The sequence below is a fragment of the Microtus oregoni genome, unplaced genomic scaffold, assembly GCF_018167655.1.
Source record: "Microtus oregoni isolate MIOR12 unplaced genomic scaffold, Mior012 000025F_ref0000491, whole genome shotgun sequence".
In the NCBI taxonomy this organism is placed as follows: domain Eukaryota; kingdom Metazoa; phylum Chordata; class Mammalia; order Rodentia; family Cricetidae; genus Microtus; species Microtus oregoni.
The window spans coordinates 13,865,030-13,892,592 of record NW_024543084.1 but is presented as its reverse complement, the minus strand read 5'-3'; the positions used below and the strand labels follow the sequence as shown (position 1 = coordinate 13,892,592).

The following is a 27,563-nucleotide window of genomic DNA, read 5'->3' as shown; positions in this document are numbered from 1 at the left end:
CACTTTACTGTCCGTACCAAAGAACCCTCCAGAAAACAGTTCCACATACACTGGCTGCTGTGTTTGTTTCATTATTAGCGAGGCCCCCAAATCACTCATTCCATGGCTGATGTGGTTACTAGGCTGTGGTTTCTAACAGTGTGCTGAAGAAAAGGGGACAGCATTGCTGAAGGACAACAGAAGCTAGCCAGTGAATTAGCTTTCTTCTTCACAATGCAGACACTTGTAAACACCTGAGAAGCATCAAAATGTTCTATCACACCTGGCTTAAAAACAAAACAAAATTCCTCTTGGCTCAAAACCTTTCTTTTTTTTTTTTTCTTTTTTTTTTTAAAGATTTATTTATTATGTATACAACATTCTGCCTCGATGTAAGCCTGCACGCCAGAGGAGGACACCAGATCTCAGTACAGATGGTTGTAAGCCACCACGTGGTTGCTGGGAATTGAACTCAGGACCTCTGGAAGAGCGGCCAGTGCTCTTAACCCCTGAGCCATCTCTCCAGCCCTCAAAACCTTTCAAGTGTGACAAAAGGAGGCAGGGCTCAGCTTTGATGTAGGGGTGGGAAGCCATCAAATGTTCTCATGAACCACAGATGACATGTGGGTGTTACACAGGTCCAGAAGGCAGAACCATCATCTCCCAATCCATCTTAGAAATAAGAAACATTTCACAATGATCTGTGCCAGTGAGATGGTTCAGCAAGCAAAGGCAGCTGTTGCCAACTTAATGACCTTTCAACTTACACAAAAGGGACACCCAGCCCCTGCAAATGTCTTTTAACCTTCCTAAGCACGTGGTGATGTGTGCTTCTACACACATACACACCACAAACAACTGTAATACTAAACTCTGTTCTTTTCAGCTAGGCATGGTGGTGAATGCCTTTAATTTCAACACTTGGGAGGCAAAGGTAGGTGGGTCTCCATAAGTTCAAGACTAGCCTGGTCTACAGTGACTTCCAGATCAGCTGGTCTATGTAGTGAATTCTAGGCTAGCCAGAACTATAAAATGAGACCCAGCCCCTTTTAAATTTATTTTCAGAAGAATATATATTGCAAGAAAAGCTTGGCAGAATATTCAGATAGGAAGTTCATTAAATTTTGCTGTTAGAAAAAGTAACAGCGGGACATGGAGAATTGAATCAAATGAGAAAAAAAAAAAGTCTCATATCTTTTCTGTTTGTTTGTTTTTTTTTCGAGACAGGGTTTCTCTGTGGCTTTGGAACCTGTCCTGGAACTAGCTCTGTAGACCAGGCTGGTCTCGAACTCACAGAGATCCGCCTGCCTCTGCCTCCCGAGTGCTGGGATTAAAGGCATGCGCCACCATCGCCCGGCTCTTTTCTGTTTTTAAAACCAAGTTAGTAACAGAACTATGAAGGACACTGAGGCTGGGCTGAGACACGTTAGACAAGATGACAGCACAAGTGTGCGCATGGGAGGCTGGTAAAGGAAGGCCTTCTCTGCTAGATTTCTGAGCTATCTTCTACGTCCCAAGAACATACTTTTCTGTAACGCAGAAGTCTACCTGTAACTAGTTTGTAGCTTAAGCGATGTATTACGAGAGCTGAGCAAGAAGAGAAGATCCAGTAAAACTGAAACTGCTGGTGGTGCGATCTTAGCTGGAAGCACAGCACATCAAGCCTCCTTCCATATTCCCTGGCAGACCTTTGCTGTTCGGGTGCCAGTGACATCAGCTGTGGGGGTAACTTGCTCCTCCCCTTCCTGCTTTGGAGGTGGGATCTTCTATACACAGGCTTCCCTGAGCTACAGATCTGGTCACTCAGATAACAGACAGAAGGACTGTCACTCTCATTCTCAGCCCTACCATCCTCTGCCATCCTGTTGAGGTGTACTCTAGGATGAAGACTGCCCAACCTTACTTGGTATTCTGCTTCTGTGTATTAGGCTTTCCAGTTCCACAAAGAACAGAATATAGCCACTAAGGTTAGAAGGAGGCCACACCAACCAAGTGAAAGTCTACAACAAGCTGGAAACGAAGAAAAAGGCACACAAGAAAGAACACAAGATTTGCAAAAAACTTAGAACTAGTAAAGTGCAGAATGAGTTCTTACTTTCCATGGGGAGGCTGTCTTGGAATCTGCTTCATCCTAGTCAAAGAAAAAAAGAGTTAGTCGGCGTGTCATAAGCACAGAACCTTCCCAGCCAGCGACTGTGCTCCTAGAGGACTCCCAATAGTTTATCTTCACTACTATGGAACTCAGAGCTGACTATCCAGCAAACAACCTAGGGTTGCTGGAAGGTAAAATCCCCCTCCCCTTTTAAGATCTATTTTGTGTGTATGAGTGTTTTATCTGCATGTATGTACATGTACCACCTGCACGCCTGGTGCCCAGGGTGTTCAGAAGAGGGCATCAAAGTTAAGGACAGTTTGACCCACCCATGATGTTGGTGCTGGAACTGAATTCGGATTCTTTGCAAGAGCAATAAGTGCTTGTGACTGCTAGGCCAACTCTATGGCTCCCTACTGTGTCTCCTACCCCCCAAATCCAGTAAAAGAGTGGAAGGACGGAATTCAATATAATGGCCATCTTTTCTTTATGCCACACTCATAGAATTCTTTAAAAAACAATAAGTAAATAGTATTAGGGAAAACATTTTAGAAAGATAAAGATCAAAGATGTTTTGGCCAGATAGGTAGTTAGCTCCTGTAACTGCAGCATTAGGGAGGCAGAGGCAGGAGGATTGTGATTTTGTAGCCAGTCTGAGCTGTACAGTGAGTTCCACGCAACACTCTAATAGCAAACCCCCACTTTTGTTTGGAGAATGGCAGGCAAAATAGATGCCTTCTTTTTCATTCCTTTTTTTTTTTTTAAAAAAAAATATTATTTATTTATTTATTGTGTATACAATATTCTGTGTGTGTGCCTGCAGGCCAAAAGAGGGCACCAAACCTCATTACAGATAGTTGTGAGTCACCATGTGGTTGCTGGGAATTGAACTCAGGACCTTTGAAAGAGCAGGCAATGCTCTTAACCGCTGAGCCATCTCTCCAGCCCCCCTTCTTTTCCATTCTTACACAACAAAAGGTCACTGTCATTCATCAGCTCTTGCCTTTACTTCTTCCCAAGATCTAAATCCTTACCCAGTCTGAGGTCTACATGGAACCCTGTGACTTACCCTGGGCATCATGCCATACACCTCCTACAAGGTGAGAAGGAAATCAGTGTTAGTACAGAGGAAACATGCTTCGGAATGCCATACAGTAAATGTCAGTGAAAAAAAGAGCCACAGAAAACAGACTAGAAATCTAGCTCAATGGCAAGCAGAACTCCAAATCAAATGCTTACATGCAAAAACTTTATCTATTTAAGAAACTTAAGAACTTTGAGCCAAGTGGGCAGTGGTGGCACACACCTTTAATCCTAGCACTTGAGAGGCAGAGGCAGTTGGATCTCTGTGAGTTCAAGGCCAACCTGGTCTACAAAACTAGTTCCAGGACAGCTAGAGCTAATACAGACAAAACCTGTCTCAAAAAACCAACAAAAATGGGGCTGGAGCAATAGCTCAGTGGTTAAGGGCACTAGCCAACAAACAAACAAACAAAAAAAAACAAAAAGAATGTGAAGTTAATGGCACCAAAGACATTTAACTTCCACAGTTCTTCATGGGCTTGGGAGAACATAGAATGAAGTGTGAACTACACTGGCCTCAAATCTGTGTTACATAACGAGGTGTGGCCTCTGCCAGGCAGTGGTAGCGTGCACCTTTAATCCCAACAACAACAAGGTGTGGGGGAGAAAGTGACCTCTGGGGCTAAGGTTAAAACACTCACCTGCTGTTGCACAGCTTGTACCTCCTCCGCCATCAGACCTTCAGACTCCAGGTCTTCAGCTACTTTGTTAATGTCCTTCAGTCGAGACTCATTGGCTTTCAGATCCTTTAAGGTAAAATCACAATAATTAAATACACAATAGCAAGTCAGGGGAGGGGGGGAGACTTTAAGTCCCCAGTACTGGACAAACACGGGAGCTACAGAGAGTAAACTCTAAGTCACATAGACTGCACAATCCACGTTATCTTCACTAATCTGTGGTCAGACCCAAGAGAACCAACTATTTAAAACTATTTTTGTTTTGTTTTTGTATTTTTTTTTTTTCTGTGTGCAGTGAGGGTAAATGTGCCACAGTATATGTATGAGATTAAGAGGACAATTTGGGCAAGTTGGTTCTCTCTGGTCACCAAGTGGGTCCTAGAGATTGAACACAGAATAAACTCAGGTTTGGTGGAAAATGCCTTAGCCCCATGAGCCCTCTCACGTCCTAAGAACTAACCTGCCCTCCCAACCCATCCCGTTTTTGGAGATAGGGTCTCTCCATGTAACAGCCCTGGCTGTCCTGGAACTCACTCTTAGACCAAGATGGCGTGAACTCACAGAGATTCACCTGTCTCTGCCTCCCAGTGATGGGATTAAAGGCGTGCACCACCACTGCCCCAGAGAACCAATACTTAAACACACACACACACACACACACACACACACACACACACACACACACACACGGCTGGAGAGGTATTTAGAGGTTAAGCATATTGACTGCTTTTCCAGAGGTCCTGAGTTCAATTTCCAGCAACCACATGACAGGTCACAAATCCATAATGATATCTGATATCCTCTTCTAGTGTACAGGCATGCATGGAAACAGAGCACTGTACACATAAATACATAATGAATGAATGTATTTAAATATATAAATACATAATGAATACATAAATATATTAAATATATATACTTAAAGCCAGGCAATGGTGGCTCACACCTTTAATCTGAGCACTCAGGAGGCAGAAACAGGCAGATCTCTGTGAGTCTGAGGTCAGTCCAACCTATAAATTGAGTTTGAGGACAGCCCAATCTATAAATTGAGTTCCAGGACAGCTAAGAGCCGCACAGAAGACCACTGTCTCAAAAAACAAAAAATTTAAATTCTAAGATGCTTTTTTTAACTTGATTCACTTATTGTATGTGAACATATATGTCTGTGTACTGTATGAGTTATAGAGAGTTGTAAGCAAACATGTGGGTGAGGGGAATCAAACCCGGGTCCTCTGCAAGAGTAGTCGGTGCTCTTAAGCTCTAAGCCATTACTACAGCTCCTTAAAAAGATTTCAAATTATTAATTTCATGTGTATATTGTTTTGCCTTCACGTGTGTTCATGTACCAAGTTTGTGCCTGGTACCTGTGGAGGAAGTAAACTGGAGGTAAAGATGGTTGTGAGCCACTAGGTGGATGCTGGGAATGGAATTGGCTCCTCTGGGTGCCTGTAACTGTTGAGCCTCCGGACTCAAGACCTACATATTTACACAACTTTGCAGCCACGCCGCAAGCTTCTCATACCTTCTGGAAGTCATCAAACTTCTTCTGCAGCACCTCAACCTGCTCCAAGTCTGCGCCAACCTCTTCACTCGTAAGAGCGGCTTCTTTCTCACTGATCCACTGCTGCAGCTCGTTTGCTTCCCGAAACAGCATGAACTTCTTACAACTCTTCTCCAACATGCCTTTCCGCTTCTCACCCAGTTCCAGCAGAGACTGATATCTGACAGAAGTCAAGAGGGTGACAAAATGGGCAAGAAACCAAAGATGCCAACACAGGACCAACCACGAGTCATCTAAGGTGTGATCCAAGGCATGAGTTTGTAATGATGATGCCTAGCAACAAAGGCTCAACAAAGGATCAGTGCACACAAAGATGAGGATACCAACTAAGCCCCCAAACTACAGCTTCATGGATAAGCGCACAGTGCACTGGTCATACCTGGCTGGGCACACTTATCTCTGGGTCAATTTTCCAATTATTATGACCACAGAAGCCTGAAACCAAGCACTTAGCAGAGAAATAAAAGGTTCATGCGACTACACTAGAGAGATGAGATGAAGCTACATAAAGATGAAACTACATAATGTATAAAAGGGATTTTTTTGATTTTTATAATTTTCTAAGCAGCCCCTAAGTGGGGAAAGATAATGAGTTTTTAGCACAGTCTAATACAGGACGCTCCATCTCTGTCAACAGGACACTTCCATGGCGAGCTGTGTATTTCTGCGCAAGTTACTGAAAGAATTTCAGGTGCCTAGCACCAGCTGCAAGACTTAAGAAGAATCAAAGAATTTTCTAGCCCATGAGAACTAAGATACAAAAAAGCTGAGCTGCCACTATCTTTAGAGACATAAAAACAACAGATCTTCTGAGTAAGAACTGAAATTCAAAGTTAAGGAAAAATCTGAAAATCATCACAAAATCTAAGCTTCCCAAATAAACAAAAGTACCACGTCAACAGAAGTCAGAGCCCTCAACCTCTAAGCAGCACTTCTTTTCCTCCCTACTGAAGAACATGACAAAACTGGCTGCAGGGTCACAGAGGACAGAGATGGCTCCTGCTCTATCACAAAACTAGAGTAAGCCAACACCATTCCAAACACAAGCAGGCGGAAGCAACCGAGGAGAGCAATTCCACTGGCAGCTCTCTAACAGCCAGCAGAGCCGTGCTGCAGATGTGGCAGGTCCCCTGCACCACCTTCTTCTGAACAGACAGCTCTGTAGGAAAGCGGCAGAGGGAGAATGGACAGGTGCAGCAGTGGACATGGGGAGCTCAGCGAGGCTCTCAGCCTACTCACAGTTCTTCCACCTGTTTCATACGCAGAGATACACTGCCGGCCTCCTTAGTTATGCGTGTCCTGCACAGAGGGGTACAGCAAAAGCATGCACACATTAGTGGGATTAATCCACAGGAATGAAAAGCAGCAGCTCCGACTGGTGCCACGATGGCGGATGCTTGAAGTAGGAAAAACTTAGGAATCATTCAAAAGCACTTAGAAGCAGCCCAGGCCATGAATAAAATCAGTGGCGAAACAGTAGGAAAATTAAATGAGAGGGTTAGTTTACCTTCATGTTCCTCACAAGTCTGCTACACTTAAGCAACGTTCCCTGTACTGCAAACACTTAGCTGCAGAGAGCAAGGCCAGGGGACAAAACAGACTTGAAGGACGGTGCTGATTCTAACAGCCAGTTCAGAATACCATCTCCACCAACATTTGTGCTCTTTCTTGACCCAAGTCTGTGACCGTGACAAAAACACAAGCCCAAGGCTCTCCTTGTCTGTGCAGTAACAGTGAAAGAATTTCTAAGTGTACAAATGGTTCTTGTCAGTTCAAGATCATTAAGGTCAGAAAAGCTCTTACTCTAAGCCCTACTGGACTTAGAAATATACTTCCTGGGTACTTCCCAGGTGCCCAAAGCTGTTGATTTCATTAGTAGAGTAAGGTATGCACTACAGGACAGACATGTAGTATACAGTATGGGGCTCATCTATATGATGAGGAGAAAACAAGCTTAAAAAATAAAAATTGCAATCTCTGAACACAAAGCTATGGAAGAGAGAGCAGCTCTCTAGGCAGCTGTCCAAAGGGAGGCAGAGCCAAGGGGGGTAAGATATCCGAAAATCCAACCCAAAAAGAATCTTGACTGCAAGACAAAGGCAAACATTATATAAAGTAGTAAAATGTGGTTTAGAAAAAGCACCTCAGAAGCACAGGAAAAAATAAGTGAGATTGTATTAGTCAAGAGTTTGGGCCTAATAGGGAAGTTTATGGGTTAGGAGACTTGAGGGAAAAAGAAAGAGTACAGAGGGCCCCAGAGACCCCAAGCACTGGCTGTAACTGACTTGAGGATTGAATTAAGCCCTGAGTGCTGTCTAGCCTGTGCTGTGTGTGTGCAAGCCCTTACTGGTTGTCGATTTGCCCCTGCCGCAGCGCAATGCTGCCCTGTTCTTCCAGGAGGTTCTCCCTCGAGGCTGACTGGGCGGGGTCCAGCTTCTTCACGTACGCAGCGGGCACAAAACCCTGACGATCGTTCACTTCCACTTTCCACCAGTCCTAAGGGAAAAAAAAGAGGACTGAAAAGCACATTCTTTTCCCATCAAAGACAGCTCACACTGGCCTGTTTTTTCATTTTTTAATTTTGTGCCTCTGTGTGTGCTCGCATGTACACTCAAGGAGACCAGGAGAGCGTGTTAGAATTCCATCCCTAATACACTGGCCTATTTGCATACGAGTGTAGCAGTCACCCAAAGGAGCTTTGTTACTTCAAGCCTGTGACAAATTAAAGTCTCTGTACTGCCACATATGAAAGGGTACAGGATAAAAATGCAGTTAACTATGGAGGCCAGTCTTCCCTTACGTCCAACACTACAGTCACCAGCAACACAGACCTATTTAGCTTTTGTATGTTGGAACCAAACTCATCAAGAACTTCAGTTACACTAACTGTAATTCAATGATCTGTCATATGTGCTTAGAAGTTATGCTGGGTACAGCAGACACATTTTCAACCTCACCTTAAAAGGCATGGTAGGGGGGCTGGAGAGATGGCTCAGAGGTTAAGAGCATTGCCTGCTCTACCAAAGGTCCTGAGTTCAATTCCCGGCAACCACATGGTGGCTCACAACCATCTGTAATGGGGTCTGGTGCCCTCTTCTGGCCAGCAGGCATACACACAGAATATTGTATACATAATAAATAAATAAATATTAAAAAAAAAAAAGGCATGGTAGGGTGACATAGCTCTTGTACAAACTAGGTGGACCAGAGAGTTAGATTTCAGTCAAAAGACAGTAACAGTCGGTTGTGGTGGCACATGCTGGTAGGATTTGCTGGAGGAGGCAGAGGCAGGAGGATCACGAGTTTGAGACCAGCCTGGGCTACCCATTTAAAAGAAGAGAGTAACAATAACAGATAAGACTCATGAGTTTCCTTACTCATTCAGGATGGGGTTACAGTTCCCTAGTAATGGGCAGAACAGTTCTTTGACCGTAACTAAGATGGGAGGCAGGATCCCTCATGACCAGTCAAGTATTATGCAGGTGAACACATCCCTCCTTAAACAGACAGTGTCATACCTACATGTGCTAAGGAAGGAAGGCTGATGTACTAAGCAGCATTTAACTTGAAGAAGATGAAGTGCATACAGCTGCCTTCAACTATTTGCTAATCTTGAGCTATAACCGTATACAATCTAGCTGAGTAACCAACAGACAAAGGCTCAGTGGTACACAGTGCCTGTTCAGCCTTCATGAGGCCCTAACTTCCACCACCAACAGTACAAGTTATGAAACAAACACCACGGCTCAGAAGGGAGAGTGTTCACCCAGGACACTTGAGTGTGATTGTGAAAATCCTGTAGGTGACTCTTGCACTATCTGCAAATGACAGACTCAAGAGGATTGATCTAGTACTTCCCTAGTCATATATGGCTCTGGATAAATGAAGAGTGACTGTGAGTTTGATAAAGTAACCCTCTTCTCTCTTTCCATTCTACCCAAGGACATATGGCTGAGAGCATACTCCATGGTGCTGATGTACCCAACCCTGGCCACCCCGTGCCTTGCCTTATTAGTGCTGTTGAGCAAAGTGAGGATGTCCCCTTTCTTCATGGTGACCTCACGAGGACTCTTCTCCTGATAGTCATAGAGAGCCAAGACCAGCTCCTTCCCAGTCTCATCATCCATGGGGGCCACTTGTTGCTAACAAGCCAAAGGAAAGGCAAAATGATTAAACGCCACTCGTAACGTATCACCAAGCACACAGCAGTCCAATTTCAACAGGGACATAAATACACACTTAGGAGAGTTCTTTTTGTCTTTTTTTTGACTGTGTGTGGCCCTGAAACTTAAAAAGAACATTGTAAAGAGCCAATCCCGTTTTAGTACTTGGAACTATATAGCCAGACTGGCCTTGAACTCATCCTGGAGACCTGTCTCTGCCCCCAGTGCTAGGATTAATGGTTTGTGCCACGACACCCAGCTCCTTGATAGCTCTTTACTGAAGTTACCAAAAAAGATTTGTTCAAGCTGCTGAGCATTAAAATAAATTAACCAAACAAAAACTTTCCTCAATTAAATGTGTCTGACTGTAGACCTTTGTGTGAGAAGAATGTTTCCCATAGGTATGGTGGTATGGCCTTAAAAAACTGGACTCCAGCAACTGAAGTAGAGGCATGTGATTTTTTTTTTTTTTTTTTTTTTTTTAAATATTTATTTATTTATTTATTAGGTATACATTATTCTGTTTTGCTTGTATGCCTGCAGGCCAGAAGAGGGCACCAGACCTCATTACAGATGGTTGTGAGCCACCATGTGGTTGCTGGGAATTGAACTCAGGACCTTTGGAAGAGCAGGCAATGCTCTTAACCACTGAGCCATTTCTCCAGCCCGAGGCATGTGATTTACTCAAGTTTGGAGCCAGTCTACATAGTCAGACCCTGCCACAAACAAACCCAAACCAAAGAATATTGACCACAGCCTTAAATGTCTGTCAACTTCCCTTGCCCCCTCCTGGTTCCTCAGCACTACTTACCCGACATGACTGGGCCTGTTCGCGCAAAGCCTGGATGCTGCTGCCATAGGCACTGAGATCGGACATCAAAGCTTCATGCTTCTTGAGCAGAGCCTGAAACCATATACACGGAACCTTATCCAAAGGCCTCGCGCCGTAACAAAATACGACTGCTATTTGTTTTTTACACTCCTAATTTTTTTTTTACATTTTGTATATTTACTTTTTAATTTTAAATTTTGAGAACATCATATACAAGTAGTTCATCTATACTTCTCCTCTCTTGCTCCACTTCAACTACTTCTAGACTCCCCTCTGATTTCATGAACTCCTTTTTTACAATTACTATTGTGTGTGTGTCTCTCTCACACAACACCCTACTGAGTACATTCATTATTGCACACATGTATTTGTGTCCAGGGCTGACCACTTGTGACTGGACAACAGACCTGGGAACTTCTCTCAGTAGGAAACTGATTTTCCTCTCAGCCATTGACCACTGATAGCTTTGCATGTAGGACAGGACCCTGTGGAGTTTTCCCCATTCACCATGGCTTATACTTATTCTTTGTGTGTGCATACACCATGGCACATGCATGGAGGTCAGAGCACTTGCGGAAGTCAGTTCTCTGATTCCACTACATGAGGATGAGTACCGAACACAGGTCAACAGGCTTGGCACAAGTTCCTTTACCCACTGAGCCATCTTGCCAATCTATCTCTTTTTCCTTTTAATTTAAGAGAAGAGATACTTCTGAGTTACAATCTCTTCCTGCCCCGTCTTACCTAGTTACAAAGTATCTGAAATATACAGACACACAAGCAACAGTTATTTCACACATTTGAGAATTCCTCTTTACAAGGCTACTTTGTCGCTTCCCACTAACACCATTTCTAGCAATTTTGGTTCTATTCTTGAGGAAAATACTGTCTATGTGAAGACTCAGCTTACCTAGGGAGGTTTTTGGTACTAGAAATGGAATCTAGAATTGCGTACACACTACACTAGTATTTACCACTGAGCAGTAGCCCCAGCTCTCTGTTTTTGACAAGACTGTCAAGAGGTAGGTCTGGAGACAACTGTCTCAGACCTTCGTGGATCAAACATGAGAGTTACAGTAAAACAACAGATGATTAGCAAAAAGAGTAAATGTGTGTTGGTGTTGGTGTTTCATATACATGCACTGCTAAGTTCACATGGGTGTCAGTCCTGGCATGCTTGTATTAGCTGGTCTGCTACATGTCTGCAAGCACGTGATGGAGAACAAATGAGACTTAACAGTTGAAGCTGGGTGACAGGCAATCTTTTCTTTGATTCTGAACTTCCAAAATAAAAAATAAAAAACATTCCTAAACATCTTAAAAAGCAGCTGCAGGATACTTTCCCTTTTCCGCTATCTTGCTTTCTACCCTAAGGCTGGGCCCATCACATTACATGTGATGCCCAGGTTTGAGCTACCTCAGCAGAGTCCTCATCCTTCCCATAGTCGGTACTGCCCACAATAGGCTCCTTCTCCCGCATCCAAGACTCAGCCTCGTTGGCATCGGCAAAGTACTGCTGGGCCTGTAGTGAGTCCTCTAGATCCTGCCTCCGCTGGGAGGCTTTGGCTTTCAGTGCCTCCCATTTCTGGTTGAGCTCACTCAGTTTGGCCTTCACATCCTCTGCAGCAAAATGGCCTGGAGGAATGATGGTGAGAAGTACACCTGACATGGCGGCAAAACTCACATAACACAATGAGAAGGGGACTTGGCCTTGGCCTTGCTGGCTGGGTCCAGGCACTGAGTACACTCACTCACCTTCTTCCACCATAGCGTTTCCCTTCTGTGTCACTGCTTTGATGCGGGGCTCATGCCCTGCAATTTCCGCTTGTAAGGCTTGATGTTTCTTTAGCAGATTCTGGACTCCAATTAGATCTTTGCCTAAAAGCAAAACACATTCTCTCATCAACTAGCATTGAATTGACACTATGGGCTCCCACCAGTGTGGCACTCCCTCTGATATATCTCCTGGATGCTATGGGATGCCGCAGTGGCATAGTTCTGCCTGGGGCAGATAGACTAACCTCTATTAGTGGATGCAGCAATAGGCTCCTTTTCTCGAATCCAGGTTTCCTCATCCTCCACATCTCGGAAGAGCTGTTGCAGACGAAGAGAATCTGCCAGCTTCTGCTTCCGGGCCACCATGGGTTCTTTAAGAGCCTCATAGCGAGCCACAAGGGCCTCTTGCTTCTTCTTAATGTTTTCAGCATCAAAATGGCCAGCATCTTGGAATTGGCGGGCCTGAATTGTAATGCCATCAATTCGATCCTGGGAATAGGAGGCTAAGGTTTGAAAACTGGAAACAATTCCCAGAGACTCTCTTCTGCACATCTCCAGCCCATTACTTGGGGTGAAGATTCATCAGACACCAAGGAAAGTTAACATGGTGCTCGTCCTACTCTGAGAATATTTGTTCTGCCATGGCCTTCCCTAGAGTGCTCCTAGAGAGCATTGAGGGAGAACGCTCGGAGTAGAAGCATATGAAGTTCTGTAAGAGTCATACACTTCATTTCCCCCCTAAGAGTCTCATTTGAAACGTTCACTATTTAACAGTCTCCCATTCAGCACTGCCTTGCCCTACACCACAGGTCCCATTCCCCATCCCACCTGGTGAGCAGCCACATCTGCCTCTAGCAGGGCATGCTTCTTCTGGAGGTTCTGGACATTGGTGAGGTCTTTGCCATAGTCATCTGAAGCCAAGTGACCTTCGACTTCATACAGCCACAATTCAATGTCCTCAACATTGCGATTAAATTGCTGCTGCTGGTTGGCTTCACGGAGCTTTATTCCTGTTCAAGGAAGTGGGCTTAATTTTCTAATAATGTGATCCATTAATACTTATCACAAGTTACGGTATCCTGGTGGAGGATTATGGTGAGATTCTTATTCATTATCCGGCTTTACTGAGTAGGGGAACGAAAAATCTCTAGTATGACCTCTGCTCTACATTCTACAGGCTCAACTAGAGGTTGTCTGGAAAGTGTCATTAATTCCATGAGATACTACTACTTCTGGCACACAGCTAATCTGTGATTTTAGGTGAGAAGGCTCAGTTCATTCTCTTTAGTCTCTCCAACAAACCCATCAATCACACTTACGGAATGATTTATTGAGAACTCAGGTCAAGTAATCCCTATATAGCAAACAACCCTTAACAACAAACTACCATTCTACCTTTCCTGGCTGGTGTCTGGTTCTAGAATGCAAAGACAGAGAGTAGTGTTTAGATTCCCAAACGCTCCTATTACCAAACACACTTCTTTCTATTTTTCATACCTTTCAGTTCTGTGGCCTCTAGAAGTTTCTTCCACAAACTGATGACCTCATTCATACGAGCTGCTACTTCTTCCTTGGCATAGTGGTCAACATCTATGAGCTTTTGCCCAGCTTTCTCTAGGGCATCAATACGGCTCTGGTTTGCTGAAAGCTCAGCCTCAAAAGCCTGATGTTTCTGGACTTTGCCTTGCAGGTTGGATGGATCCTGTCAATCAAAAAAAAAGAGGATCGTGTCTTGAATCTGAGTATGGAGAGTAATTTCATGCCCATAAAACAGTCAGCATACGTTAACTAGTGTGGTTTGTAGGACCCGTTTTGTTTAATTCTTTTTGTTTTGTTTTGTAGTTACAACTAGTTTTTGGAAAGGTTATTTAGCTTATACAAGTATCATGTGACAAAATTGATTGTACATTACTTTATAAGCTTCATCAGTGGCAGTTTTCATCTTCTCGTTGACCCAGCTTTTGAGCTCATCAGAATCACGGAAGAACTGCTGTAGATGGAAGGAATCGGCCAGCTGTGCCCGGCGGTGCATCGCTCGCTCATGGAGGGCATTTCGGCGGCTCAGGAGCTAAGACAGGGATGACGAGATTTTACAGTTCTTATTCCCCAAAACGTGGCCAGGTCAACTGAACAAGTATCTCAGAAAGAGAACGTGTACACTACAGGAAAGGAGCATGCAAGCCCAGGGAACTCACAGCATCTCGGCGAGTGGCCACATCTTCCATTGCGTAATGGTTATTTTGGATTAGTTTGGTTGCAAACTCATCCAGTGCCTAGAAAGGAAGGCAAGAGTTGTCACTGAGCACTGTGCCCTTACTGTGCTATAGAGAAAACATTCTAATCTTTACAGTCAAGGTTTGCACTGAGACATGTGCCCACTACTGGGCCCAGCTGAATGATTATGCTCACTTGCAGGCATGTCCAACCTGTGGTTCACAAGCTGCATGTACCATAGAATAGCTATAAATTCAGTCTAACACAAAATCCTAAATGTAAAATGTTACGAGATACTTTATTTTTGTTAAGTGTCTGGTTCTCCAGAGTGAGCTCTATAAACGGAGACATGACAGTGTTTGCAAGTGGACAAGCCTGAAGGATTCTACTGATGCTATGGTAAGAGTTCCAGACTGCTCATTCCCCTCAAGTGTGCAGACAGCAACTGCTGCATGAGCACCTAATATGTTTCAGATGTAGTACAGACTTCTGATTCTTTCTACTTTCTAATAAGCTGTTTTCTTTATGGGAAGAGCACATGTTGCCTTACTCTGATGCAGTGTCAGTCAAAGGTACATCTCAATTGGGAGGTTTCCATCAAGCAAGTATTCTGCTCATAAAGCTGTGTTACATATAAAAGAAGCTCGAATGATGTCATCATGGGGTCTTACGTGTTCCTGGAAGTGCTCTACAGACATCTCCCAACCCTCTCACAAAGGGACTGTTTACTCTGTGGACCACATGACAAGAAGGGTCTTACTGTGATTTTTTCTTCCTGGGCACTGAGGGATTTCTCAAAGTCCTCATGCTTCTTCAGAAGAGCTTCCACACTGTCTAAGGAGTCACCCAAATCTTCATTTAGCAGGAATGCCTGGAGAAAGAACAGGAAGTTTGCAACATCATGGACTGCTCATTCATCTACAGTCCAAAAGCAAAAGCAGATTTTGGCAAAACACAGACAGGAAATATCCTATGGCAATTAAGCTTCTGAGATCACTACGAGAAAGTCTAGTCCTTTTATATTCTCTTAAAAAAAAATCAACCAGGAACACCAGAAAACAATCCTTATCATATATTCTCCCAAACATTTTTCTAATTATTTCTTTTAAGGGAGGGAGGATATTGAGACAAAGTCTCACTATGCATTCTAGATGCTCTTTAACTTTCTAAGTAGTTCAGCTGGCCTCAAACTTGTGACCCTCCTGCCTTAGCTTTCTGAGTCTGAATACAAACACGCATGAACCCCAGCTCTCACATAGCTCTTGTGACTTCTCTTATGTTCAGATTACACATAGGCTAAATTCTAATTTTTAGAAACCTTTTTTGTACTGCACAAACCTTTTCTAAGTGCCTTCCTGTCTCAGCAGTACCAGAGGTAGACAGGGCCAAAATAAGCCTGCTTAGTTTAGAGCTATCCAAAACTGAAATGGCTCTGATGTCCTGAAACAAAATCAGCACTCGCTGCAGAGGTGGGACATGACTCCTGTCCATCCCTGATAGGGGCTCCTGACAAACATTACCTCCTGCTTGCTCATCCAGTTGTCCACCTGCTCAGTGTCACGGTAGAAGAGCTGCAAGTCCATGCACTGCTCATACTGTTGCCTTCGAAGCTCCCACAGCTCCAGCAAGGTGGTTCTCTCCTCTGAGAGGATGCTCAGCTTGGGAAACAGGAAGCAAAGTTACCTTCCACCTTCTGGGAGACAGCTCATGCTAGGCTTTAGATATTTCTTCGTGCAATAGCACTTAATGTATATAAGTGTATCATGAGACATACTAATACCACAGAACTGGCATGAGTGTGCTGTCCACAAGAATCCCATGCTGACTAACCTAGAATTTACTGTCATAAGCATTCTGGGTAAAAATGCCAAGGTGGGGAGTAGATAGATGAAAAACTCTGAAAGTGATGTTAATAGGAGCTGTCAACTGAATGGGCATCCCAACCGGATAAGTTCATGAATGACTGAGACCCTTTACAATTTGTATCCTATTCGTTCCAAATACTAAAACAGGACTGGCTCTCTACAAATTCCTTTTCAAATAAGTCATGTGTAACACATACCTGAAATTTCAAAGAAAAAAAGTCTCTTGGTCCACTTACATATTTTCCCCCTCCAAGGTAGGGTCTATACAAGGCCTACAAAGGTCTGAGACTTGCTATGTAGACCATGCTGACCTCAAACTCACGGAAATCTGCCTGCCTCTTCCTCCCCAGTGCTGGGATTTAAAGGTGAGTACTACTACAACCAGCCACAAACATTTTTTTTTAAAATCTCTATAGGAAAAAGCTGCCACTTTGTGGAAGAATCTTGGACTAATAATACGTGTTCTCAATTGACGGTGGGCCCCAAACTGGCCATAGAGGCAGAGAAGCAGTCTCTGGTCCTGGCTTTCTCTTTAAAAGGCCCTTTTCATTACTTTACCTTCTCCCTCACTTCATCTGAGGCATAGTGACCAGCTGTGAGCAGAGCCTGCCCAGACTCATCTGCAGACTTAAAGCTATCTTCATGAGCATCGATCTCACCCTGTAGAGTAAAAGAGACAGCATATTTCCAGCATCTTTTGGGTGGTGGCAGGGGTGGGGAGGCACGGGGATGATGGCAGTGACACCAAGTTGTTGAATTTCCAACACTCAGTGACACTGCTAAGAAAAGAAACAGAGCGGCAGGTTTAAAGTGCTTCCTAACCAGTGTCAGCTTCAGGAACCAAACTTGAAAATAATCATCTGCCAACTGAGAAGCACATGCCACCAGCTCTGTAGGCCATGTGTCATTAATCAAGCTGCCATACGCTTGCATAGATCCAAGCCCTATTTACTCTCCATTTTTCTTTTTTATGCCAAATGGACTTGCTTACTAGTTTTATAGTACCTGGTAAAGTGAATCCCTTCCTTCTCTACCATGTTTCTCAAAATTGCCTTAGCTTTTTTGTGGACTTAGTTTACTCTTTGCAAATGACAGTTCTGTTGAGGTTTTGACATACACTGCATTGAATGTCTACATTTATAAAGACCATCCATTCAGCTACAAATTAGGTTAAGTCATTTTACTTGGTTAATCTATTTTGCAATGTCTTTCTATGAGTAAGGTTTTTTTTTTTTTAAATATTTATTTATTATGTATACAATATTCTGTCTGTGTGTATGTCTGCAGGCCAGAAGAGGGCACCAGACCCCATTACAGATGGTTGTGAGCCACCATGTGGTTGCTGGGAATTGAACTCAGGACCTTCGGAAGAGCAGGCAATGCTCTTAACCTCTGAGCCATCTCTCCAGCCCTATGAGTAAGTTTTGTGGTTTTTGTTTTTCTTGTTTTTTCAGACAGGATTTCTCTGTAGCTTTGGAGAAACTCGTTCTGGCTTGAACTCAGAGATCAGCCTGTCTCTGTCTCCCGTGTGCTAGGATTCAAGGTGTGCACCACCACAGCCCAGCTTGTGCATGTTTTTTTGAGGCAGGTTCTCACTGTGTATCCCCGACTGGCCTGGAATCCAAAGGTCCATCTGCCTCTACTTCTCCAGTACTGGATTAAAATAATGCACCACCTCACCTAGCAAGTTCTTTAAAATATTCTTGAAATGGGATGGTAGAGGTGCACTGATGGAAGAAATAAAAAGAAACTGCTTGGTCCCCATTGGTTAGAAGATAGGTGGGAGGAGTAAACAGAATAGAACACTGGGAGGAAGAGGAAGTGAGCTCAGACTCCACAGCTCTCCTCTCGGGAGCAGACGCCTTAGAGAGACGCCATGCCCCACTCCCAGGCAGACGCATGCTATGAAGCTCCGACCCAGGATGGACATAGGCTAGAATCTTCCCGGTAAGACCGGTGCTACAGTTTATTAGAAATGGGTTGATCGGGATATCAGAATTAGCCAGTAAGGGCTAGATAGAAATGGGCCAAGCAGTGATTAAATGAATACAGTTTGTGTGTTGTTATTTCGGGTAAAGCTAGCCGTGCGGGCGGCTGGGGTGCTGGGGACGCAGCCCCGCCGCCCCATATTACTACAGGTGCACTTCTTTGAACCCAGCACTTGGGAGGCAGAGGCAGGAGAATCTCTGTGAGTTCTGAAAGACCCGAAATACTACCTTGTGCTCTTGATGCCTATCCAGCAGAGCTTCAGCACCAGCCACATCATTGGCCAGCTCATCTGCATTGATGAGGGCTTTCATTTCAGTCACCCAGCTTGTGAGGTCACGGAAGTCAGCAAGAAAGCGCTGAAGCCTTGGGAAAAATAAAAGTATGTCACTTCCAGTAGTGGTCCCAAGACAGAAGATGGCTTTCTATCTGAAGCTCTGAATTCTGTTCTCAAAAGTCAACCATACAAACCCTAGTTCTGGGAAAAGAAACTTCACTGAACCTCAGGTGAAGACAACAGAAAAACAGGTTCTCTCATCCACAGTAATGCCCCCACCTTGTCTCACATTTTGCTGTTTGAGATGGGTCTCCTTATACAGTCCTGGCTCGTCACTGACACTAACTCACCATTGTTAACTTCCTTGTTATTCCCAGGGCTAATTCAAAGTGAGTAAGAAGCGTTCTTTACTTTTCCAGTTCTTCATTTACTGTTTTTTGTTTCTTGAGACAGGGTTTCTCTGTAGTTCTGGAGCCTGTCCTGGAACTAGTTCTTGTACATCAGGATGTCCTTGAACTCACAGAGATCCACCTGCCTCTGCCTCCCCGAGTGCTGGGATTAAAGGTGCGCACCACCACCGCCCGGCTCAATTACTGAGTTTTAATAGGTTATTCTAAATGATGTTGATGACTATGGGTTATTTTCATTCTGTCAAAGTGAAGTAAGAGTTGACAGAAGATTTTATGAAGTTATAAATACTATATACAAACTACAATCTACAAAGTTACCATTCCCCAAAAGAATTTTACTGTAGGTGAGGGAAAGTACCCTACATTTTCTTTTTTTTTTTTAAAGATTTATTTATTTATTATGTATACAGTATTCTCAGTCCTCTGCCTGCAGGCCAGAAGAGGGCACCAAATCTCATTACAGATAGTTGTAAGCCACCATGTGGTTGCTGGGAATTGAACTCAGGACCTTTGGAAGAGCAGGCGGTGCTCTTAACCATTGAGCCAGCTCTCCAGCCCCCACCCTACATTTTCTTACTGGTGATTTTTGGCAGGCTACAGAAACCTTTTTGGTATCTAAAATTGACCCTCTGCCTCTCCTGACTGCTAAATACCAAAGGATCATTTGCTACCTGTATGAGTCATCGAGTCGCGCATGTCTCTCTGCTGCCAGAGTGCGGATCTGTTCCCAGTTGGTAATCAGCTCCTCACGCTTTACCTGGATCTGGTTGGCACTCAGAGGGTGTGACTGTTGCAGACGGTCAGCTTCAGCACACAGGGCCTTCACCTAGAAATAGACTCTTATCAGAACTACTCTCCCATCCTTGCTAACTGACTTTTAAACTCACCTTGTGGCTAGGCAGTGGTAGCATACACTTTAAATCCCAGCACTGGGAGACAGAGGCAGGGGGATCTCTGTGAGTTTGAGGCCAGCCTGGTCTAAATAGTGAGTTCCAGGACAGCCAAGACTTCACAGAGAAACCCTGTCTCAGAAAAACAAACAAACAAACAAACAAACTCACTTTGTCCTCTAGAGCAGCAAGATCTCTCTCCAGACCCTCATGCTTCCGAAGCAGAGCTTGAACACTTGCTAGGTCTCTGCCAAAGTCATCAGAGGCCATTAACTGCTCCTTTTCCTTAATCCAACCAATGGTCTCATCCACATCCCTACAGAAGAGGAACCAGTCAACCCAGCTATGCAGTTGTCCAAGTGCACTGGGCACATCACAGAGAAAGAGCTCTGCTCAGCTCTCACAGCCCCAGTACCTGTTAAAGCGCTGAACCTCAGCAGCACCAAACAGCTTGCCCTGCCGTTGAAGAGCCAGGCCTTTCAGTCGCTGCCAAGCTGCATTTACTTCATCCTGCTTGGTCTTGATCAGCTCCTCTTCTGGGTGCTGTTCCTACAAAAGGAAGAGAATGGATCAATTTATCTGCTACCTCTGACCCCTGCAAGTTATCTTGGGCCTGGATTCAGAACACAAGCAAGTCTTCACAACTGTAAAGAAGCCTGGGTTTGTGTGAAAAGAAGGGAGTTACAGCTCAAGAGAGTATCCATTTCTTTGGATAAACTGTTTCCTTTCCTTTGGCAGAGGTTAAGCCTGGTCTACACACAGAGCTCAAGAATAGCCAGGACTAAAACAAAGAGACCTATCTCAAAAATAAATAGACATATAAATAAATAAATAAAAGAGGAGGAGGAGGAAGAGAAGTAATAATAATTAGGTAATTAGGGATCAGGCAGTGTCAGCCAGCCCAGAGGTTGCAGAAGACCCACATGGCAGCTCACAAACATCTCTAACTGTAATCCCATGGGATCTGACACCCTTTTAGTCTCTCCAGGCACCAGGCACACGCATAGTGCACATACATATATACAAGCAAAATATTCACATATAAAATTAAACTAAGGCTGCCAAAAACATCTTACTGAATGCACTGTGAGGAGCAAACATCAATTTGCTTCTCACCTGGATGAGTTTGGCAGCAAACTGGTTTACTTCGTTAACTCTTTCTTCATGAGCAGCCAGATCAGTCTGAAACTCTTCAAATTTCTTCTGCAGGACTTCCACATGTTCCAGGTCCTGGCCTAGCTCCTCAGAAGTCACAATTGCTTCCTATTCAGGGAGAGAACCAGCTTGAGACACTGGCACACAGTCAGTTAACGAAGAAGATAGATTAGGGACGAGGCCACATCACTTTACTGGACAATTCTCTATGCAGTCTTTTACTTCTGTCCTCTAACAGTGTTCTTCCCTACGCTTCAGGGTTACAAAATCAAAGGTTCCTAGAGAGCAGCTGAGACAGTCTCCTGCTCCTGCCCTCCATCTAAGCTAGGGTTCCAACTGCATTAACACTGCCTCTCAAGGCAGATCACAGGGAGGCTCCTTCCTCTTAGGGGAGCCTAGTACACCTGCCCTCAAAGCATACCTTGTCATTGATCCAGTCCATTACATCCTCACACTCCCGCAAATACTGCACCAGCTTCTGTGCCTGCAGCAGTTTGATTCCCTTCTCCCGCATCTTCTCCAAAAGCAACTCCCACTGGCGGTGAAGCTCCGTCAAACGTGTCTGGAGGGTAAAAGTCAGACGTTTAAGCCAGGGATGGTGGTACATGCCTTTAATCCCAGTACCCTGGAGGAAGAGGCAGGCAGATTTCTGTGTTTGAGGCCAGTCTGTTCTCCATAGTGAGTTCCAGGACAGCGAGGGCTACACAGAGAAACCGTCTCAAAAACAGAAATAAAAAAGCCAGTGGGGTGGTTCAGTTGGTAAAGGCTCTTGTCACTCAAGCCTGAGGAGCTAACTAAATTCCCAGAAGCCACAGCTAAAGGAGAACAGATTCCTAAAAACTGTCCTAAGACCTCTGCATGTGTGCTGTGGTACACATTCCTCTCTTGCAACTCTCTCATACAACTATAAAATGTCATTTAAAGAGAACTACAATGTGAAATCTTTGGATTACAGTAATAGAACACCATCAGCTCTCAAATAACTCTTCAGAGAAAAGGCTCTGGAGGGCCTTACAGTGACCGTTGTTGAACATGACATCTCAAGCTAAGTTCAAACCTCATATACACATCTGCATGAAGTGAATACTTCATGCAGCCATAGTTCTTGAAGTATTCGCTTCCCAGCATCACTGGGTGTTCACAGCACAGATCTAGAAAGGACCTGAAAACGAGGGAAGTCAAGAAAACGATTTCAGCCTATGTGCTGTCTCTGGTACTTGACTTTACCTTAGGGCCTTGATTATGCTTACCCTCAAGACACTGGGAGTTTCTGGGTAACAATGACAGGCAAAGGTATAACCACACAGGTTCAAACACAAACGAAAATGAAATCTGGGATCCACCCATGTTGAGATGTTATTACTCTCATCAAGAGAACAAAACAAAACAAAACTTTGAAAGCCAGGGCAACAGTCAGCATGGGTGGAGTCTTTTACAAGCAGGCATGAAGGTTTCATCAGCAGAGAGAAAGCTGTGAGGAAAGGAGAGCTCACACACTTCACTGCACAGCGCCATGACAACAAGTCAATACTCCACCTACTCGGATGTGAGACCCAATGTGGGTGGCCGTAACTATGGGGCGCCAAGCTGTCCGGTATGGTGTGAAAGTCTAAACCGGTGACAAGACAGGTTACACAGGACACAGACACAGTCTTCTACTCCACCCATTTTCCTTTGTGCTAACGCTACCTGTCAAACTAAACTGCTACCTTTGGGGACAAATAAACTGCCAAGGCAGGTCAGGGTCACTATGGGAAGTATGAGCTCAAATACAAGATGATAGAACTCTTTGCTTAAGAATGGGGCTACAGAGACTGGCCAGACCTCACCCTCAAGTCCACTGTCAGTCACACAAATTTCCTTTTCACGCAGTCAGGTCATGACTCAGGTATTGGCACAATTTTCCCAGCCCTACAAGTCAGAGAGGGCCCAGCTACTCAGGCTGCCTGCAGTCCAGGAAGAAGAGTAGATAGGGAAGCTGCAGAACTCAGGGTGGGAAAGAAGGTCTGGCTATATCTCAGGCCGTGCGTCAGCAGTGGGAGCTTTCAGAGATGCAGATACAGGAAGCATTAGGAAAAGACAGGCATGGGATACAGATTGGAAACAACACAGTGAAATTCTACTTCTCACCTATGGGACTTTGGGAAGGTTACTCCAAATGCTAGTTGGCAGTATATATAAAGCTGCTTTGATAAACTCTCCAAATGGGGTACAAATGAACTCAACTCTGGGTCCTCTCCCAAGATGAATCCCCAATGTCAAACACTTGGTCTGTTCCTCTCAGGTCTATCTGTGGCTGGGTTATACTACATAGTCCCGTATATCTCAGGGAAACTTCTATGAAGTAGTAAGAAGACAACTGACTTTATTTAGTACAGGGCTATATTAAAAACAATGTATTTAATTAAGAGATTACATTAGTCAAAGGAATTCAAAATCAAACAGCTGGTTATTGGACGACTGGCACTAACTTTTCTTACAAACACTACTAATAGCAATTTTAACAGTTCCTAATCAAAAGCCTAGATTCAGCCCATGCCTTTTACCCTAGCACACAGGAAGCAGGCAGAGGCAGGTAGATCTCTGTGAATTCTAGGCCAGTATGGCCTATAAAGTGAGTTCCTAACCCACCAAACAAAAGCCTAGATTCAGTAAGTAGGCAGATAGGCTGGTCCATTTTAGAATACCCACAGCAGATAGACACCAGCAGAGCAAATACGGTACTAATGTTTAATGCTGTAAACCACCAGCCTGGCTTCTAGCTCATTCAAAACAGATACTGAAGCAAGGCGGGGTGGGGGTGGAGTACCCCTGGCTGAGGCTGATTGCTTCGCCTTCATCTTCAAGAATGCGTGACAAATAAAGTCCTAGGAAAGGCTGTGCCCTCAATGCAAGGTGGCTTTGGAGACAACCAAATAAAAGGTTGGATGAGGTAACACACACTACAACATTTGGGTGGCTGAGACAAGAGGATCCAGTTCAAGTACAGCTTGTTTTATATACCTAGAGCCTAACACAAAGAAATAAAAAGAAACAAGCAAAACATGTAGACAAACAAGAAGTATATCAAAGGAATGATGACATGACTCAGTAGTTAGTGTACATCCTTTCTTAGAGAGACCTGAGTTCAGTACCCACATGAGGCAGCTTACAAACACCACTAACTCCTGCTTTAAGGGATCCAACACTCTTCTTTTGGCCTCTGAGTGTTCATGCATACATACATGCACAAACACCTGTAATTACACACAGAAATTAAAATTTAAATAAGTATATCAAAGATCAACTAGATAAAAGTATCTGTTTATGAAACTCAACAGGGCAATAAGAATAGGGCATTTTCCCTCAATACTATAGTACTGTTAACAAAGCATAGAAAACTATCTTCTCAACTCCAAAGTAAGTGGGCCCAAAGTTTGAAGATATCAGTCTCAAAATTATTAATTATCCTCTGAAATACTAGAGTTAGTTGACATGGAAGCAATCTTCCTTAACGTATGAATAAATGCTAACTCTCTCTACTCCAAGAATCCTGTTCCTCACTACATACACTAGTTTTCAGTCATGCTCTCAATCATAACGATACCTGGTTTGTAGATTTCTTGGACAAGTCGAGCTTCCTCCTACCCTGTTCCTGCAAGTGAGGCTTTCTGACCAAGTAGAATTCTTACTTACCCGGATGGTTTCAGACGCAAAATGTCCTTCTGAGATCATCAGGTTTCCTGTCTCATCCAGCTTGACAATGGCTCCTGAGTTGGCCTGTACTTCAGCTTCAAAGGCTTGGTGCTTCTGAAGCTTTCCCTGGTAGTACAACACAAGTGAGCCCCAAGTGTTACCACAAGGCACTCGCCTTGTTCCTATCCCAAAGATCCCCTGTCCTCAGTCCCATTTCCTCTAGCGAGGGAGGCAACTACTCAAATACAAAGACTACATATTTCTACCACACTGGCCTGTGAGCACATGCAACTTTGCAGGTAGAAGATAATTCAGAATATAATAATATAATAAAATTTCAAATTTTATTATATTATTATATTTCAAATTCTATCCAGAACATCTAATCCTTTCTAGAAAAACAGGACCATGCTCACAGTATCATACACATTCCACTTGTTTTAGAAGCCACAACCAAACCCTACTTACATTCTATTTAATTCTTTTTTCTTTCTTCTTTCCCTCAAGACAAGGTTTCTCTGTATAGCCCTGACTGTTCTGGAGCTTGCTATATACACCAATCTGGCCTCAAACTCACAGAGATCCACCTGCCTCTGCCTCCCAAGTGCTGGGATTAAAGGCGTGCACCACCACCGCCTGGCTCTCTTTAATTTTTAAGTACATTTATTTTTTAGGTCTGTGTATGTGTGCAAGCATGCATATGCTATGGCACATGTTCTCTCCTTTCACCACGTGGGTCTTAGGATGGAACTCAAATCACCGGGCATAACAGTATGCGTCTTTATGCACTGAACCATCTTGCAAAACCCATTCCATTTTTTTCTTTCTTTTTAAAAAACATGTATTACCAGGAGGTGGTGGCTCCCACCTTTAATCCCAGCATTTGGGAGGTAGAGGCAGGCGAACCTCTGAGTTCCAGGCCAGCCTGGTCTACAGATCAAGTTCCAGGATAGGCTCCAAAGCTACAGAGAAACCGTGTCTTGAAAAAACAAAACAAAAAAACAACAAAAAAAACCAAAAACAAAACAAAAACCATTTATTCATATATCTGTGTCTGTGTGGATGTATGCCATATATATGTAGGTGCTCAGAGGCCATAGAGGCATGACAGCCCCTGAAACTGGAGTTACAGAAGGCTGTGAGAAACCTGATATGGATGCTGGGAACAAAACCCATAACCACCGCAATAGCAGTGCATGTTCTTAACCACTTAGCCATTTCTCTAGCCCATAACTACTTATTTTTGGTAGCAACAATACTGTTAGCATGCCTTCTCAGAACAGTCCAGCTGGGCATGGTGGTGCATTAATTTAAGCACACAGGAGGCAGGAAGGTAGATCTGTGAGTCTGAAGCTAGCCCAGTCTACATGCTAAGTCAGCTAGGGCTACAGAGCAAGACCCACACAGTCAGGTAGATCTCTGTGAGTTTGAGGCTAGCCTACTCCTAGGGCTGTAGAGTAAAGACCCTGTCTCAAAAACAAAACACAATCCAAAATAACCACCAAGACTTTTCTTGGAAATGTCAAGAATTCCAGTGGCAGGGCGGGAGAGATGGTTCAGCAGTTAAGAACACTGCTCTCCCAAAGATTCTTGAGTTGAATTCCCAGAACCACATGGTGGTTGGCAAACATCTGTAATGAGACCTGGTGCCCTCTTCTGGCCTGCAGGTATACATGCAGGCAGAACACTGTACACACACTAAATAAATAAATCTTTAATAAAATACAGTAAATGTGTGTCAGTATCTGGCTGGGTTTAAAAAAAAAATTCCAGCGGCTTTGAGTTTAAGAGCTATCAGCTTAAAGCAGCGGTTCTCAACCTGTGGGGTTCAAACAACCCTTTCAAAGGGATCGCCTAACATCAGAAAACACAGATATTTACATTACAAATCATTTGTGGGTTTTTTTTGTTTTTTTTTTTGTTTTTTTTTTTTGTATTTCAAGACAGAGTATCTCTGTATAACAGTCCTGGATGTTTTGGAACACACTCTGTAGACCAGACTGGCCTTGAATTCATTGAGATCTGCCAGCCTCTGTCTCTCAAGGTCTAGGATTAAAGGAGTGCACCACCACCACCTGGTTTACATTACAATTCATAATAGTAGCAAAGTTATAGTTATGAAATGCAACAAAATAATTTAATGTTTGGGAGTCACCACAACATGAGGAACTATATTAAAGGTATCAGCATTAGGAAGGTTAAGAACTACTGGTTCTCATGCATGCAGAAAACATCGTGCCTGTAAGCTATGCCTCCACCATATATGCTAGGTTCTTCTCAGAGCAGAGTTGGTCTTTGTGTCTTCCAGCTACTCTATCTTTTTTGGTCCCCTGACTTCTGAGATGCAAGAATCTCTAGGAGCTCAGACATACCTGCAAGTTGGTTGGGTCTTTGTAGTTCTCATCAGATGCAACTTGAAGCTTCTCCTGAATCCACTTCTCCAGTTCCTCAGCATCTCTTTGAAAAAACTGGAACCGATAGGAATCTTCTAGCTTCTGCCGCCGCAAGGTAGAGAGCTCCTTGAAGCGGTGGTACCGATCCAGGACCTGCTGCCGTCTCTCCTGGATGTCCTCTGCTGTTTCCAGCACTTTGACCCCACTTGGATCCATTTTCTGAAAAGACAGAATGCCCTGAAATAAGTTCCATGAGACAAGAAATGGATTAGGCTCTCTGATGGAAAGAATCAGAAAATCCCAACAAATGAATTATGAAGTAGGCTTTTCTAGGGATGAAGCCTTAATGAACAGCTAATTCAGTGGTTCTCAACCTTCCTAATGCTGCGACCCAACACAGTTCATGTTGTGGTAACCCCCAACAATAAAGTTATTTTCATTGCTACTTCACAACTGTAACTTTGTTACTGTTATGAATTGTAAAGCAAGTATCTGTGTTTTCTGATGGTTTAGGGTGGCCCCTGTGAAAGGG

General features: G+C 43.9%; 1 protein-coding gene across 7 annotated transcripts in view; it reads right to left on the bottom strand.

Annotated features, from left to right (window-relative positions):
- Sptan1 (spectrin alpha, non-erythrocytic 1) overlaps positions 1 to 27,563 on the bottom strand; it is a 71,810-nt gene that overhangs the window by 29,298 nt on the left and 14,949 nt on the right. For 4 of the 7 annotated variants that reach the window (XM_041674445.1, XM_041674447.1, XM_041674444.1 and 1 more), the window contains 26 exons: positions 27,011 to 27,250; positions 24,639 to 24,764; positions 21,385 to 21,525; positions 20,925 to 21,071; positions 20,224 to 20,357; positions 19,980 to 20,124; positions 19,590 to 19,744; positions 18,462 to 18,597; positions 16,804 to 16,905; positions 15,901 to 16,038; positions 15,141 to 15,251; positions 14,362 to 14,439; positions 14,079 to 14,234; positions 13,664 to 13,868; positions 12,995 to 13,176; positions 12,412 to 12,655; positions 12,146 to 12,268; positions 11,808 to 12,025; positions 10,370 to 10,462; positions 9,403 to 9,537; positions 7,743 to 7,891; positions 6,635 to 6,694; positions 5,357 to 5,555; positions 3,796 to 3,900; positions 3,141 to 3,164; positions 2,075 to 2,110 (listed from right to left, as the gene is read on the bottom strand). In XM_041674445.1, coding sequence (XP_041530379.1) covers positions 2,075 to 2,110; positions 3,141 to 3,164; positions 3,796 to 3,900; positions 5,357 to 5,555; positions 6,635 to 6,694; positions 7,743 to 7,891; positions 9,403 to 9,537; positions 10,370 to 10,462; positions 11,808 to 12,025; positions 12,146 to 12,268; positions 12,412 to 12,655; positions 12,995 to 13,176; positions 13,664 to 13,868; positions 14,079 to 14,234; positions 14,362 to 14,439; positions 15,141 to 15,251; positions 15,901 to 16,038; positions 16,804 to 16,905; positions 18,462 to 18,597; positions 19,590 to 19,744; positions 19,980 to 20,124; positions 20,224 to 20,357; positions 20,925 to 21,071; positions 21,385 to 21,525; positions 24,639 to 24,764; positions 27,011 to 27,247 — 3,579 coding nt within the window. In that variant the 5' untranslated portion in view covers positions 27,248 to 27,250. Of the gene's footprint in view, positions 1 to 2,074; positions 2,111 to 3,140; positions 3,165 to 3,795; positions 3,901 to 5,356; positions 5,556 to 6,634; positions 6,695 to 7,742; positions 7,892 to 9,402; positions 9,538 to 10,369; positions 10,463 to 11,807; positions 12,026 to 12,145; positions 12,269 to 12,411; positions 12,656 to 12,994; positions 13,177 to 13,663; positions 13,869 to 14,078; positions 14,235 to 14,361; positions 14,440 to 15,140; positions 15,252 to 15,900; positions 16,039 to 16,803; positions 16,906 to 18,461; positions 18,598 to 19,589; positions 19,745 to 19,979; positions 20,125 to 20,223; positions 20,358 to 20,924; positions 21,072 to 21,384; positions 21,526 to 24,638; positions 24,765 to 27,010; positions 27,251 to 27,563 lie in introns of those variants that run through there. The other 3 variants (XM_041674446.1, XM_041674450.1, XM_041674451.1) reach the window with 1 other exon arrangement.